The sequence below is a fragment of the Schistocerca nitens genome, chromosome 4 (assembly GCF_023898315.1).
Source record: "Schistocerca nitens isolate TAMUIC-IGC-003100 chromosome 4, iqSchNite1.1, whole genome shotgun sequence".
Classification (NCBI taxonomy): Eukaryota; Metazoa; Arthropoda; class Insecta; order Orthoptera; family Acrididae; genus Schistocerca; species Schistocerca nitens.
Genome location: NC_064617.1, coordinates 494,085,262 through 494,101,282, shown reverse-complemented (window position 1 = coordinate 494,101,282; position 16,021 = coordinate 494,085,262). Strand labels below are relative to the sequence as shown.

General features: G+C 42.6%; 1 protein-coding gene across 6 annotated transcripts in view; it reads right to left on the bottom strand.

Moving 5' to 3' along the window:
* The window catches only part of LOC126253019 (ninjurin-2-like), a 139,838-nt gene extending 124,152 nt beyond the window's left edge, over positions 1–15,686 (bottom strand). For all 6 annotated transcript variants that reach the window (XM_049954076.1, XM_049954079.1, XM_049954081.1 and 3 more), the window contains exon 1: positions 15,582–15,686. In XM_049954076.1, the coding sequence (XP_049810033.1) occupies positions 15,582–15,623 (42 nt within the window). In that variant the 5' untranslated portion in view covers positions 15,624–15,686. The remainder of the gene's footprint in view (positions 1–15,581) is intronic.
* Between the last annotated feature and the right edge of the window lie 335 nt (positions 15,687–16,021).

The window sequence follows — 16,021 nt, the reverse complement described above, 5'->3', positions numbered from 1 at the left end:
CAGAGGCTTACTAGAGGTTTCCTACCGTGAAACATTCACAACTGAAACAGGACTCACGCCAGACAAGAAAGCGATTTAATATTGCTTTTTCATGAGCTATGTTGAATGATTCAAGGTTCTAGGTCATCGGGAACATAGTCTGAAATAAACTGCAAAATCTGTGCCGAACAGAAGTACATAGTACCCTCCGCACACACCAGACACAAAAGCTAGTAAATATTTCGTTGTCATACAGTTCAGCACTATGTTGAAAGTTTCCTGTCCGTAGCTCATCGGGAATTAGTTTAACATCAACTGCAGAATTTGTTCCGAGCAAACAGACAAAAAATCGACATGAAAACATGTTAAAAATACTTGTGTACGGCCAGGAAACTTGCCACTTTTCCGCTATAACGTAGCGAAAGCCGCACCTCGACATACTTACTTGTTCTGCGTATACTCTGCCTAACAATAACAATACAAGGTGGAACGCCCACAAGGCGTGGGCGGATGTTAATGTACTTCGTACAAGCACAAGCTTCGTACAAGCTCGCATGTAAACAATTAGACTTGAAATGCTCTGTGACAGGCAGCATGGCCACCAGGCTGCACTGGAGTTGTTTAAGTTTAGTATTGTTATCAGGCCTGGTGTGACATATAAGGGGCGTGAACAGCGTCAGCTTTTGAGCGGTCAGTATGAGGAGATGTCGTGTACTCGAATGATATAGTGTTATCAGCACCTGACAGAAAATGGCTCGTCGTGGGTCTCCATTTGGTCTGCTGGCCGAGTCGTGCAATATCCACAAATGAGGGTCATTGGGATGTAACAATGGCCCGTTGTTGGACTGCATAAGAATGTGAGTGTAGGTATAATCGTAGTCGTGTTCCGGTCGAGTACGTCTTACGACCACAAGGCAGGATCACCGTAATGAACACGAAGTACATCGTAAACCTTTCACATCCGCGCCTGCCATCCGAGAACAGGTAATGGACTCCGCACAACATACTTTGTCATTCAGCACCATTGGTCCAGACTACCAACAACTGGCTAGGGAGTTAAGGTCCCACACTTAGGCTGCCGTCAGCATCGCAACACAAACAGCTTCGTTTGGAGTGGTGCCGTGATGGGGACTATGGACTATTGGTGATCGATGATCGTGATTGTGCATTACCCAGCATGACCATCGTTGGCAAGTAGGGTGGCGTTCTGAGCAGAGGTTTACATTCTTCCAATGTTTTCGAGAGGTACAGCGGTGTTATTCCCTGCGCCAATGTGTGAAAACCCACTGGAAATGAATTCAAGTTATTGTTGGCAGTGATTGAGGGAAATCTGATAGCATGAAGACCCTGCTTACTCATATGTTACTCCTCATGTGACAGTATCGTAACCGAATTTTTCAACTGGACAATGCTCATCCACACATGACATATGCCTCTATGAACTGTCTACTTGGTGATGAGTTACTCCCGTGTTCAGATCTGTCATCGATAGAACATGGTCAACTATGTCCCAGCGCCAGTATCCAGGATTTCTAGGACCAGTTACAACTGTTGTGGGGAAGCTTGCCTCAGGAAAGGATACAAGGGCTTTATGACGCCCTTCCCAACAGTATCAGTTGGGTCGGGTTGGGTTGTTGGGGAAGAGACTAAACTACGAGGTCATCGGTCTCATCGGATTAGGGAAGGACAGGGAAGGAAGTCGGTCGTGCCCTTTCAAAAGAACCATCCTGGCATTTGCTTGGAGCGATTTAGGGAAATCGCGGAAAACCTAAATCAGGATGGCTGGACGCGGAACAGTATCAGTCCATACATCCAAGCCAGAAGGCATGCAGCGTCATATAGGAGAGCTCATTCTGCCAAGTCGAATCCGTAATCACATATATAACATACATACCCTCTCAAACCAAGAAGTTTCATTTTCGTTCCTCCTCCCCTTCTGGGTGCTTCACATTTTTTGTTGGGCAGTGTATTGTATGTGGCCTCTTATCTGCGTCTCCACATATAGTGGGACAGCACTATTCTTTCGTAGCGTGATCGTGACCTGAGCTGACCACGTCGCGCTGAGGTGTCCATTACAGCAGTGTCTGGGCGGATCTCCCATCGACCCGTTCTGGGAAGGCGTTGCGTGTCGAATACAGTTATTGAACAAACAGCTGCCGCGGTGTCAAGGCAGTGCTCTGGCTCAATGGGAGTGCATTCCAAGAGACGAAAATCTTCCGTTAAAGATTACTGGCCGTAGCCATTCACTGAGCAATATAACTTGTCTAGTTAGCAGCACTAGCATGCACGACTTTGTTAAGACGACTGACTGTAACTCGGAAATAACAGAACGAATGTGGTTCAGAAAAGAAGATAACAGAAAATTGCGAGAACTACCTGTTTCTGAATCAAAGTGACATTTACAGATAATTGTGGGATTGGTAATCTGGCCTCCAATGTAATTGTATTAATTGTCACTGCATTTACTGTTCTCTTCCATGTAGTTTTAAGTACGATATACTCGTATGACGGATTTTTTACGATTTGTGAGAGCGTTTGATAGTGAATCTACATGTACATCTTCATGGATACTCTGCAAATCACACTTAAGTGCCTGTAACAGGGTTCATCGAACCACCTTCACACTAATTCTCTATTATTCCACTCTCGAACAGAGCCAGGAAAAATCGAAACCTGTATCTTTCCGTGCGAGCTCTGACTTCTCTTATTTTATTACGATGATCGTTTTTCCCTATGTAGGTCGGCTTCAAAAAAATATTTTCGCATTCAGAGAAGAAAGTTGGTGATTGAAATATTGGTGATTTAAATTTCACGAGAAGATCCCGCCGCAACGAGAAACGCCTTTGTTTTGAAATGATGACTACCACAAATCCTGTATCATGTCCGTGACACTCTCTCCCCTATTTTCCGATAATACAAAACGTGCTGCTCTTCTTTGAACTTTCTCGATGTACTCCGTTAATCATATCTGGTAAGGAACCACACCGTGCAACAGTACTCCAAAAGAGGTCAGGCAATCGTAGTGTAGGCATTTTCTTTAGTAGATCTTCACAACTTCTAAGTGTTCTGACAGTAAATCAGTCTTTCGTTCTCCTTCCCCACAGTATTTTCTACGTTTCTTTCCAATTTTAAGTTATTCGTAATTGTAATACCTAGGTATTTAGTTGAAATTACGATCTTTAGATTTGATGGATTTATCGTGTAACCGAAGTTTAATAGATTGCTTTTAGCATTCATGTGGATGACCTCAGACTTTTCGTTACTTATGATCAATTGCCAATTTTCGCACCATACAGAAACTTATCTAGTAAAAATGTTTATTAGAAGCCCTTGACCTAGGCTTCAACGCCTTTGAAAACGTCTTCTTCGGAAGGATCAATGATTGGCAATGGTTACATAATGTTGCCCATATAACCAACGTCAGTCATTGATCCGAAGAAGACGTTTTCAAAAACTTGGAACCTAGGTCAAGGGATTTTAATAAACCTTAATAAACCTTTTTACTATAGCAACTGATTTGACTGTTTGTGAGCTTTTCCTCGAATAAAAATATAAAACTACACTGAGTTTCTCTCCTTCCCTCTTCTCTCTTCGGGCCAGTACGGTACATATTTCGCTTTCCGCCACAAATAACCCTTTCGTGACCTGCAGCACCTTGCAGGTTCATCTTCAAACGCGTTGATTTCTACATAACGCACCAGATCTATTAGAATCTCGAGAGAAGTGCCGGTTGTCAAGGTGTCACAGACATCTCACGAACTAAAAATAAAATGGTTCAAATGGCTCTGAGCAGTATGGGACTCAACATCTGTGGTCATAAGTCCCCTAGAACTTAGAACTACTTAAACCTAACTAATCTAAGGACATCACACACATCCATGCCCGAAGCAGGATTCGAACCTGCGACCGTAGCAGTCGCGCGGTTCCTGACTGAGCGCCTAGAACCGCTAGACCACCGCGGCCGGCCATCATCTCACGAACTGCGCAGAACCATTCTCACAATGTTTTGTGCTTAGCAGTGCAGCATATAATTCCATTTCACTCTGTCTGAACTGTCGTACATCAGATTAATAACTCTTTGTCATTCTTACTGACGAAGATAAGCGCGGGTATTAATAACAGTAGGCTATCGGCCAAACAATCTCTCTAACCCATAGAATTCGCTGAAAAGGCGTAATCAGAAGATGTGACGCACTTAACAGATTTACAGTCTGTAAGTAGCTTTATGCACCCTATCTCGATTCTCATCGGTTATCGTGAGATACGGTTCAAGATCACAGATTTTGACAGGTGCTTTGTCCACATGATGGTTGTTATCGACTGTGTGAAAAGATCTGTAATCTTTTGTGTCGACAAAAAAAGTAAAGTGAAGCCATCGCGAGTGATAACTTCCAGAGGAGATTGTTCTTTTGAAACAAGGTATGAAAGATAGCCATGAACTTTAAAGGCTCAGAATGAATCCATTGGATCGCCTTTGTCTGGGAAGAGAATAGATGAATAAAATAGCTGTGAAAGGTCACACAATGCTTTTGATACACCTACACTTCCACCGTAAGACATTAAGAACTCATTGGGCACACAATTCAAACATCATTTGTTTATTTACTGTTGTACATTGGCAGAAAAGGGAGGTATGTAGTATAGTCGTGTAGCCAGATGGCCTCAGTACACGATGTTTTAAATCCGTTTTGACAATATCTATAATATAATATAACAAATAGAGGATAGTTTCCAGTAAGAGTGATGTGTGGAGACCTCTTGTTCATAAACTATTCCGCTCTGGTTGAAGATTGAAATTACAATAATTTTCTCCACACACAGAACTACTGTAACCTTCTTTGATTTCAACGAGCTAGGTTACTTGCAGTCGATGGTTGCATGTTTCGTTGTGGAATAACTCTTAACACAGATTTTATCGGGCATATGGGACGAACTAAGATACCTCGTTGAAACCCCTTTTGTGCTTATTCCTTAGGGATTAGCATTAGTAATCCTGTCATCTGTTTTTGTGTACATGTCTCTGTAAACATCCTTGGTGTTGGTAACATTGAGGGTGTTTCCGTAAGAGCGTGCAAAAATTTAACACGACACAGAGGTCGGAGAAGCCAGCTTAAGGAGATAACAGGAATAAAATCATATCACTGTGTACTTGTTTATTTACATTCGTTAACTGCAAATGCCATCACTGACACAGTGAACGTACCATTTGTATTGTATCTTAGAAAATGTGCTGAAAACTGACGGCCATCAACCTCAAAGCAAGCATGACATCGGCGAACAAGATTCTGATGCACCCTGACAAATATCCCTGGTGTGTTTCGAATCACACCACAGGCAGATACTATTCTGGCAACTAATTTCTTCTCCGTTTCCAGTGGGGTCTCATACGCAAGTATTTTTAGATATCCCAATAGGAAATAATCATGGGGATTCAGGTCAGGTGACCTCGCAGGCCATGGAATAGGACCTCCGCTTCCAATCCAGCGACCAGGAAATGCTGTACCGGTACTGCTCCATCATGTTTTACTGTTCGTCTCTGAATAGCACTGAGTAATAGGGTCTGTCGTTGGTTCATAATGCGTTCTGTCTTGCGACAATATAAATACGATACAACGGAGCCACCTCATGGACAAGAAAGTAAACAAAACCTACACGTGACTTTCTGGTAATCGGACTGGTCCTCCTTGTTTTATTACAGGAGATAAATAATGCACATGCAGATAAACAGCACAGTACGTGTCAACTTGTACGCACGTTAGTTGTAAATAAGCTGGAAAACAGTACTGCTAGATAAAGCGATAGATAAGTTTACTTCCATATCTCCTTAAGCTGGCTTCTGCGACCTCAGGTTCTCTACCTCAAACTGTTCAGTGGAGCATTCTCTATGACGTGTTACAGTTTTGCACTCTGTTACGGGAACACCGTGTATAGTGTGTGCATGTTTGATTGAATTGGGGGAGGGGGCCAAACAGCGAGATCATCGGTCCCATCGGATTAGGGAAGGATGGAGAAGGGAGTCTGCCGTGCAATTTCAAAGGAACCATCCCGGCATTGGCCTCAAGCGATTTAGGGAGATCACGGGAAACCTAAATCAGGATGGCCGAACGCGGATTTGAACAGTCGTCCTCCCGAATGCGAGTCCAGTGTGCTAATCACTGCGCCACCTCTCCCGAAAATGACCCTGTCACTGACAGCCTACATCTAGGATTTGCATAAAGTGAAGTATCATTGTGGTTTTATTTCACTTCAGTTCAGCACTTAAAACCACGCATTCCTATTGGAATGCTACCAGAATGGATCACAAATTGAATAAAGTAAATTATTTATTCTTAAAAAAAGTAGAGTACAAAAAATTGAATAAATATGAAGTACACAATGTCGGATTCTACTCAAAATGTAATTTCGAGATTGGCAGAATATATGTTTGTCTTTCTTTATACCACACCCCCCATACATGGATACAAAGTTGGCTGATACTTGTTGACGGTGAGAAACAGAAGACCTACACCCTGACTGGCACTTTCAAAAAAAGCTCAGTGGACAAGCAAATGGAACTCGACACATTTACTGTAAGCGTTCCCCTAACCACCGAACCGGAGTACACATATCACCTATTGAAGTACGAACAGTAATTGTACTGTAACTGCTGATGTGCTCGTTGGGGCGTTGACCACCGTGCAGATGATGTATGTGCCATACCTGCAATTCTCTACCTACACAGGGGAGGCAATATGCCATCATAAAACTCCTAGAGCTGATATGACCTCAGTACAAGACTGAACACGAGTCAAGATTTCTGTTTGCTCACTAGCCAGGAACAGAGATTCGACTCAAATATTCTTCCGTAAAAACAGATTTCAATGTGTACTAGGTTCCACAGATGGGTAAAGAATCGTCACTCGAGTAAGCAGAAGCCCAACTCTCTCCACGGAGAAACCCCGCACTCTTTGCGTCGAAAGTAACACTTCTCGAAATCTAACTGCTGGTTTTTCCACAGTGTCTGTCGCCAGTGAAGTCACTAGGTCGATCCCCAGAGAGAAGTGCCTCTCCGCGCCAAATGCCCGCTCCCTCTTGGACACGCAGTGTCTGCATTTGCGCTCAGGCGACGAAACCCAGCAGCCAATAGAAAAACATTACCTCCAACTACATTGGTCATGGATCTGCCAGCCAATCACTTGAACCTCACACTCCATTCAGAACGTTTTTTGTAAGTTTCCATTTCCCCTCCTACATATTTATAGCACTCCGCCAACCAAATACACATCTCTGTTTTATAGTGGGAAGCGTGCCTCAGCACTTCCCATGAGAAGATTTCTTGGACGTCAGCTCGTGTCGATCTTTTGTGAACCCATACACACTAAAAGAATGTGTTTTTGTGTTTTTTCTTGTTCCGCCTCCTGATGCTCTTGTGGCATATATATATATATATATATATATATATATATATATATATATATATATATATATATATATATATATCAATCATTGGAGTGCAATCTCTCATCTACACCGACCGCGCTGCCGGGGATTCTGCGGTCTCCATCACTGTAAACCGCCGCCTCCTCGCTCTGCCCTCCCTCTCATAGGGCAGCAATTGTCCACCCCTGCTGAACACTTCAACATTCCTCCTCGCCCCTTCCTAGTCGATTGTGGCTTTTGAGGAACGCGTAACGGGCCTCGCCCTTTCTGTCTGTGCTCAACCCCAACACCGAGGCATGCAGCACTTCAGAAATTGTTACTATGTGGTGCTGGCCAGTATCAGCCAATGAAATGATTAACAGTCCCATTGTGAGCTAATGTAAATATAAATCAAAAAGAATTTACAGAATATTGGAAGCATGGTGGCAAAATCGTGCTATCTTACAGCCATAAAACTGTGAATGTACTGTCCGCATCTCGTGGTCGTGCGGTAGCGTTCTCGCTTCCCACGCCCGGGTTCCCGGGTTCGATTCCCGGCGGGGTCAGGGATTTTCTCTGCCTCGTGATGGCTTGGTGTTGTGTGCTGTCCTTAGGTTAGTTGGGTTTAAGTAGTTCTCAGTTCTAGGGGACTGATGACCATAGATGTTAAGTCCCATAGTACTCAGTGCCATTTTTTTGTGAATGTACTAGCAAGGGAACACTGTTATTCGATGTTATTCGGTAATCTTACATTACATTGCTCGCATCCACGTTCATCATCAGAATTCACTGCGGCGTGAATACTTGAATCACCGTGTTTGAAAGTCGCAGCGTGACCCCCTTTATGCCCTCCAACCCGCCGAAAAGCAGCTAAATGCTTTTACTTGCAATTACTGCACTGCTACGCAAACTTACGTAGCTTTCTACAAGCGGGAGCAAAATTTCAATCTGTATGCTGTTAGTTACGAACCACTTAAATTTTTAACATATTATGTCAGAAAACTCGGCCTCCGTTGCTGGGTGGTGAGCTCTAGTGGTTTTCTAATCATAATCTCTGGACGTTCCTAAGAGCACGGAGATCCTAGTTCGACAACTCGGACTTCAAGAGCGGTACACATCACTTAAAAAGTGAATATAAAAAAAGGACACATCCTCCAGGTGAGTGAGATGCCAGCGATAATTAAATTTGTTCTACTATGAAGCATTGTCTCACATAACTGTGTTGTGAAGCAAATGAACTCTCTGCTACAACCAATCAGAGCAATATCAGTGCAAAATCTTCCACTGTGCACACTGTACAGTGTCTTTTTTTCAGTACCATGTGACAGAGTATACTGAGTTAAGTGACTTTGATTGTAGTTATTGCCTAGCTTGATAGCTTGACAATATATTCACTGCCTGGCTTATAACTTTCCAGTAAAATAATTTGCGTCGACAGATACACGCGTGAGAAGTTACAGATGCAACTGGTACACACAAGGAGATGGAGATCATCGAATTGTTTCTGAGCTCCCAATATGGAAGAAGCTACTACTATTTAAGTGTGATTACTTTATAAACACAACTCTCTAGTAGAGGACACAAGAAATTTTCATCGTCGTACTGTTTTTGATTCAGGCATGGACCATAAATAAGGTCGGCGAAGGAATCGTGGCACACAAGCGATTCGCGGCCCACTTTCGGTGACCGTAACCATAGCAACCATTCAACAACAGCTATTACGACACGACTACGTAGGGCGCCTCCCGCGCATACCGTTAACGGTATGGGTTATTCACACGGGCGGAACCAGCAACTCCCATTTCCGGCTGAATACATCACGTATTTCACTGTTTATCCTTCAAGTGAACTACAGACATCTGCATGTTAAAGTGACAGAAAGGGTTGTTGATCTATGCATGTAATCTCGAACTGCTTTAAGTTTCCACAAAATTTCCCAAAAATTGCTTTATTTCAATTAAACTAATACTTGCATCTCTTAGTAAAGGTTAAGTATTCGTCGTAGTGCCAGAGCGTTAAGAAACATCGGTTCGTTGTTGTGCATAGTGTGAGACGCAGTGCAATAACTTTGTGGTGTAAGGTTATTATTTATTTGCGAATATAATGCGAAAAACGGTTAGCCAACGAGGAAACATATTGTGTGCTCCTTTTCACCAAGATTTTGTTTCTTTTTCCACCTTTTTTCGCTTTTTACGATGTAAAAACGAAACTGATCTGTTTCTTACGCGACGATTTAACAAGGTTACTACGACCAGCTGTGGAAAAGGCATCAGAGGGGGAGCGCAACTTCGGACTGAGTGAGTATAGATAGATGCACAAATTACGTTAATAGAACTGTGTTACAACCACTATTTACCCGTCTTTCTATCCAACCAAAAAGAAATAAAGTAAGTACATCGACAGAAAAGTAGTGCAGGTATGTTTTATGTAAAAGAGATCGGATTTTGATGCATTTAACAATCTTATCTGAATTAAGTTGATACCTTCTACGGAAATAAATAACAGTGTACAGAAAAGTTTACTCTCAAGATACACTGTGACATATGAAGCATCTGAAACTGAAAATGATAGACAATTGCGGTAACAATCAGTGATTAACACAAGCATCATTCAACGAGCACCAGTTAATTGTTTGAAATTATCTTCATGATTTTTGGGGGGAGAGGGGATGGCGAGGGGGGATTTAGATGCGCCTTTAATAAAATCTTCTCGCAGTGTTAAGACCTATGAATTGATATTAAGCGATATCTTTGACTCAATGACAGCTGGATAATATGCACATTCCCGAATTATCTGCGACTCATTCACGTCTCCTCATGTATTAACGTATGCATTCAGTTACTTACATTTTAATGCTATCCGTCATCTGCAAAAAATACAAGCGCCATTGTTAAGGGGGACCACTTAAATGAATTGTTTACCGTCACAGCTATTAAGACGCTCGATTTAGTGTACTACCACGAATATTTAGGAACTTTATTTAGTGTGCAATATGGTTCCATATCATTTGCAACCTTAGGGACGAAAGTAACCCTTTCAGGCTTTAGTTAAGTGTCATTTCCCTATGTCTGTTATTAGAACGTCAACAGATGTCATCATAGCCTTCAGTAAGGGCGTTATCTAAGGTGTATTAGATGCGTCAATTATCTATTTTTAATTTCCCGTCGTCCATCTTGTAAAAGAATAAGTTTTTGCCATTTCCCATCATATGCAGCAGGAATAGGCTAAAGCGGCACTATGTGCGTTCCAAAAGATAAAATAGCGGAAGGCACTTTAGATGTTCCATTTTTCAGTTGTAGAAAAGGAGGATCTCGGGAGAAATTCATATTGCAAACTGTTTGTGTACACATGAACTACATCGGGCAGTTTCATTCAGCACTCCAAAGAAACTCTTTTAACGAAGACCGAGTCTCTAGGTAATTTACTGGCTTATAATTTTAGTTTACTGATGCATGAACGTCTCTTTTTTTTTTTTTTTTTTTTCCAGGGTGCCTGTGAAGCCGAACGGCTCACTGTCACAAGAGTAGGGGGAACAGCAGTGGACCGTGCACAGTTCGGATTGGTCAAGAATGTAATTTGGCTGAATAAGAATACAATTTCCCTATCAGCTGCTGCAGTAGCTGTGATATGAAATGATCGTATGGAACTATGATAAGCGTGGAAGACATAAGCACGAAAAAGAAATGCCGGTGCCATAGCAAGCATAGCTACGTCGCAAGCTATCAGTAAAAAGAAAATCACCCTCCTTCACAATAACTAAAAGAAAATTAAGAGGTTGTACTGAAAAGTAACGCTTCCGAGTCTTTTATGTGAAAACTCTCGAAGCTTTGTGAACAAAACGAACTTTATTAATAGTCTACACCTGTCTACAAAGTTATTTCTCAACAGTCACCCTGGAACGAAAACATTTCTCCCAGCGAAAGATCAGTTTGTTGATGCCGTCGCTGTTGAATTTTTGGATTTATTGATGGAACCACAGCCTCCCCCCCCCCCCCCCCCCAGCTAAATTGCTTCATCACTGTTACAGGGAAATCCTCGAAGATGTTCTTTAAGTTCTGGAAACAGATGAAAATCGCGTGGGACCAAGTCGGGATTGTATGGAAGAATATCGATGACAGTGAACCCAAGGCGTCGTATTGCTGCAGATGTCACAGCGCTCCGGTGTGACCTGGCATCGTCGTACTGAAGAAGAGGCTGCTCCACTTGTGGACGAACTCTTTGAATTCGAAACTCAATTGCAGCACGCTTTTTCTCACACACACCGACGTAGTTACACACCGCAATGTTACACACTACAAATCGAAGCTCTCTAGGGACAGGAGCTGCAAATACGTAGACATGAAAAATAATGATGTAGGGTGTTAATAATGTTTGTTTCATTTAAAAAACTTTAAGAATTTTCACATAAAAATTCGGAGCCATTACTTTCCAACTCGTCCACCTATTCTTATATTAAAACTGCAGTTACCAGCCACTTTCCTAGATAAACTTCTAACAAAATTGTTACGATAACTTTCGCGAGGCATGTCATTCTTTTATCTCGTCCATTTGCCAGTGACAATGTCGGAAAATGCACGTACAAATGCCTGTTTATATTCGAAGAGTATGAATAATACAGAGTATAGAAAAACATGTCTCAGAAACTTTAGAGATTTATTCTAGATTTCAGAACATTACAAAAAGGTCATATGAACATGAGTCCGAAAATTCTTCATTAGGGGGATATGAGAGAAACTCGCTGTAATGTTTCCCGGCTGTGTAATTTACCTCAAATGTGCATTTTTACTCAATTTCTTGTTTGCAGTTGGTAACAGCATTTGCTTTGTTCCGTTTAAGTGTTGTCTGTTCTGTTTTACAGTAACACCCATCACACCACAACGATATATTCGCTGTCTACCTTCATTTACTTGATGATGGACCTCCAGACGTCATACAACGAATGTGATTTATACACGATGGTGCTCCACCTCACTTTACATCGATAGTTCGCCATTATCTCAATAACATTTTTCCTAACAGGGGGATTGGTCGAGGGGGATCCATGGCCTTCCGGATCTTCAGATTTTAATTCAGTGATTTTTTTTTCCTTTAGGGACACATAAAAACCGTGGTGTACTCAGCTCCCGTACGAAATGTCGGTGTTCTGACGGAGCGTATCCAAATTAGATTCGACCAAATACGAAACACAGCAGGAGTTTTGCACAACGTACAGAAAAATATACAACGCAGACTCAGAGAGGATGCATGGAAGCAGGTAGTTTTTGTGCCATAAATAATAAATCGTTTCAACCCCGCAAAAGAAGAACTTTCGGACCCATGTTCATATGATTTTTTAAAATGTTTTAATATAAAGACTAAATCCTCAAGGTTTCTGATATATGTTTTTTAGTCTGTATTTATGAGGGCTGTTCGGAAAGTAAGGTCCGATCGGTCGCGAAATGAAAACAACTGCGAAAATAAAAAATTCTCAAGAAGAACTTTCGGATCCATGTTCATATGATTTTTTAAAATGTTTTAATATAAAGACTAAATCCTCAAGGTTTCTGATATATGTTTTTTAGTCTGTATTTATGAGGGCTGTTCGGAAAGTAAGGTCCGATCGGTCGCGAAATGAAAACAACTGCGAAAATCAAAAATTTTTTATTCTCAACGCTTAGTCACACCTTCCAGCTACCTATCTAAATAGTCGCCGCTCCGACTTAAGACGTTTGTTGTGGCGTTGTACAAACTTTCCAGTACCCTCGTTACAGAAAACAGCAGCCTGTGCAAAAAAAAAAAAAAAAAAAAATGGTTCAAATGGCTCTGAGCACTATGGAACTTAACTTCTGAGGTCATCAGTCCCCTAGAACTTAGAACTACTTAAACCTAACTAACCTTATGACATCACACACGTCCATCCCCGAGGCAGGACTCAAACCTGCGACCGTAGCGGTCGCGCGGTTCCAGACTGTAGCGCCTAGATCCTCTCGGCCAACTCGGCCGGCCCGCCTGTTCATTCTGCCAATTCTCTAAGCTGGTCTGCCTTTCGTTGGTTGTGTCAAAATGTCTTCGTAGCCAGCGGTTCATGTGAGCAGAGATGAACACCGGAGGGAGCCAATTGACGGCTGTATTGTGGGTGATCAAACACTTCCCATAGACAACGCTGCAGGAGCGTCTTCATTGCCCTTGCAGAATGCGCCTGAAAATTGTCTTGAAGAAATAAACGCATGACATTTATGTTATGTGGTATGCATAGCTTCAGGCGAAATCTCTCACCAGATTCACATACTTGGCGGGAGACACTGTTTGTTCTAGGCATTTCTACGTGATTACTTTGCGCTCTGAACTGAAAAGAGCGACGTGAAGCAATCGACAGACACACTAAAGACACTGCCCAACATGGCTGTGCGTAGTTCCATTGGATTTTCACAGTGGTTACCATTTCGCACCTAATCGCACCTTACTTTCTGAGTGCACCTCGTACAATTGGTACTTAGTTAACTTTTCAGAGTAAGTTTAAAATTCAAATTTTTATGTTTTGTTAGCCATAGCGTAAAATAAGACTGCGAAACGGAGGAGAAAGTTTTGCTATTAAAGCTAATTTTTACCATTTGGTATTCTACAGGGTGTTACAAAAAGGTACGGCCAAACTTTCAGGAAACATGCCTCACACACAAAGAAAGAAAATATGTTATGTGGCCATTTGTCCGGAAACGCATACTTTCCATGTTACAGCTCATTTTATTACTTCTCTTCAAATCACATTAATCATGGAATGGAAACACACAGCAACAGAACGTACCAGCGTGACTTCAAACACTTTGTTACAGGAAATGTTCAAAATGTCCTGCGTTAGCGAAGATACATGCATCCACCCTCCGTCGCATGGAATCCCTGATGCGCTGATGCAGCCCTGGAGAATGGCGTATTGTATCACAGCCGTCCACAATACGAGCACGAAGACTCTCTACATTTGGTACCGGGGTTGCGTAGACAAGAGCTTTCAAATGCCCCCATAAATGAAAGTCAAGAGGGTTGAGTTCAGGAGAGCGTGGAGGCCGTGGAATTGGTCCGCCTCTACCAATCCATCGATCACCGAATCTGTTGTTGAGAAGCGTAAGAACACTTCGACTGAAATGTGCAGGAGCTCCATCGCGCATGAACCACATGTTGTGTCGTACTTGTAAAGGCACATGTTCTAGCAGCACAGGTAGAGTATCCCGTATGAAATCATGATAACGTGCTCCATTGAGCGTAGGTGGACGAAACTAAAATGAGCTCTAACATGGAAATTAAGCGTTTCTGGACACTTGTCCACATAACATCTTTTATTTGTGTGTGAGGAATGTTTCCTGAGAGTTTGGCGTACCTTTTTGTAACGCCCTGTATATATGGTATGCACGTAGTCAATACACAAGAGCAAGTAATTAATACATAGCCTCTGACATGACCTGTTCCACGTCATAGTGATAGAATCTTGTGAAGAAGATTCTTGGTTTGATCATGGGCATAGTGACATAAATGAGATTGTAAATAGACTTTAAAATTTGATGCTAGCGAATTTTGCTATTTAAATCACTCGCCCTTCACTCCCACAGTTGCAGCCAAAATAACATTTGGACTTGTAGTGACAATGAAAAGTGCAATTTGATTTCCGTGTAGCCTGTGAACACGTAATACTACACCTTCCTGTCTATTTTAATATTCTCCATTGTCTACGAGTATTACTGTACTTTAAGACCCATCAGTTTCTCGAAAAAAAAGAAAAATCTATTTTGTTCACAAATGAGATACAATTCCTGATGATAAATCGATCCGCGAAACGTACTCATGGAGAACTAAGGCGTATTTAGGCGCTACCCGATGCGTAGTGGTCTCACAGTCAGATTGTTTTTATTCCGCACGTTTCTGCATTCTTCCTTCAGAGAGGACAATAATAATAATAACCGTAAAGTGTCTTACAAAGCTTTCGATTTTTGATTTGCCTTAGACTCGCAAATCGCTCCATCTGTTGTTTTCGTAAGTACAGTAAAATAGGTGCTGCACGTCAACGCCATGCACACACATCGCGTCGTCGAATACAAGTCTTGCTGAACGCAGCGTGTTTTCCGGCGCGTGTGACCATGCGACAGCTGAAGCTCGGCGTGCAAACCTGCTCGTGCGATCAGAGCCGCTGCTGCGCGGAAAGTGCGCCAGACGTCCAAACAGCAAAGTGTTTGGCTTACCGGCGTGCCAGGTTCCGGGGCGATGGCCGCTGTGGAGGACATGGTGGCTGCCGTGGTTGCGCAGAGCCGCGCCGACGCTGACTGTCGAGCCGCGTGCGTCCAGGCCCGCTAGAAGTGAGGGGCTGGGAGGGGAGCGGAGGGGAAGGCTATCCGCCAACGCCTCCCACTACGGCGCCTCAGGCGTCACTTTACCGTTCGCTTCTGAGCCTTCCGCAACAATAGCAACTCCGCCTTCGGCGACTGGCAGCCAGATCGAAGGCAGTTAATACACATACTGAATTCACAAACGCCGATACCTTTGGCTAATCTGGACATTCAACCAAAACTGTCTCCAGATAAGAAGCGTAGTGAACACTAAAAATAACCTCATTTGTCGTGCCTGACGAGGAAACGAACCCATATCCCCTGTTTATAATAAGCAGTCGTCTTGCGATATAATT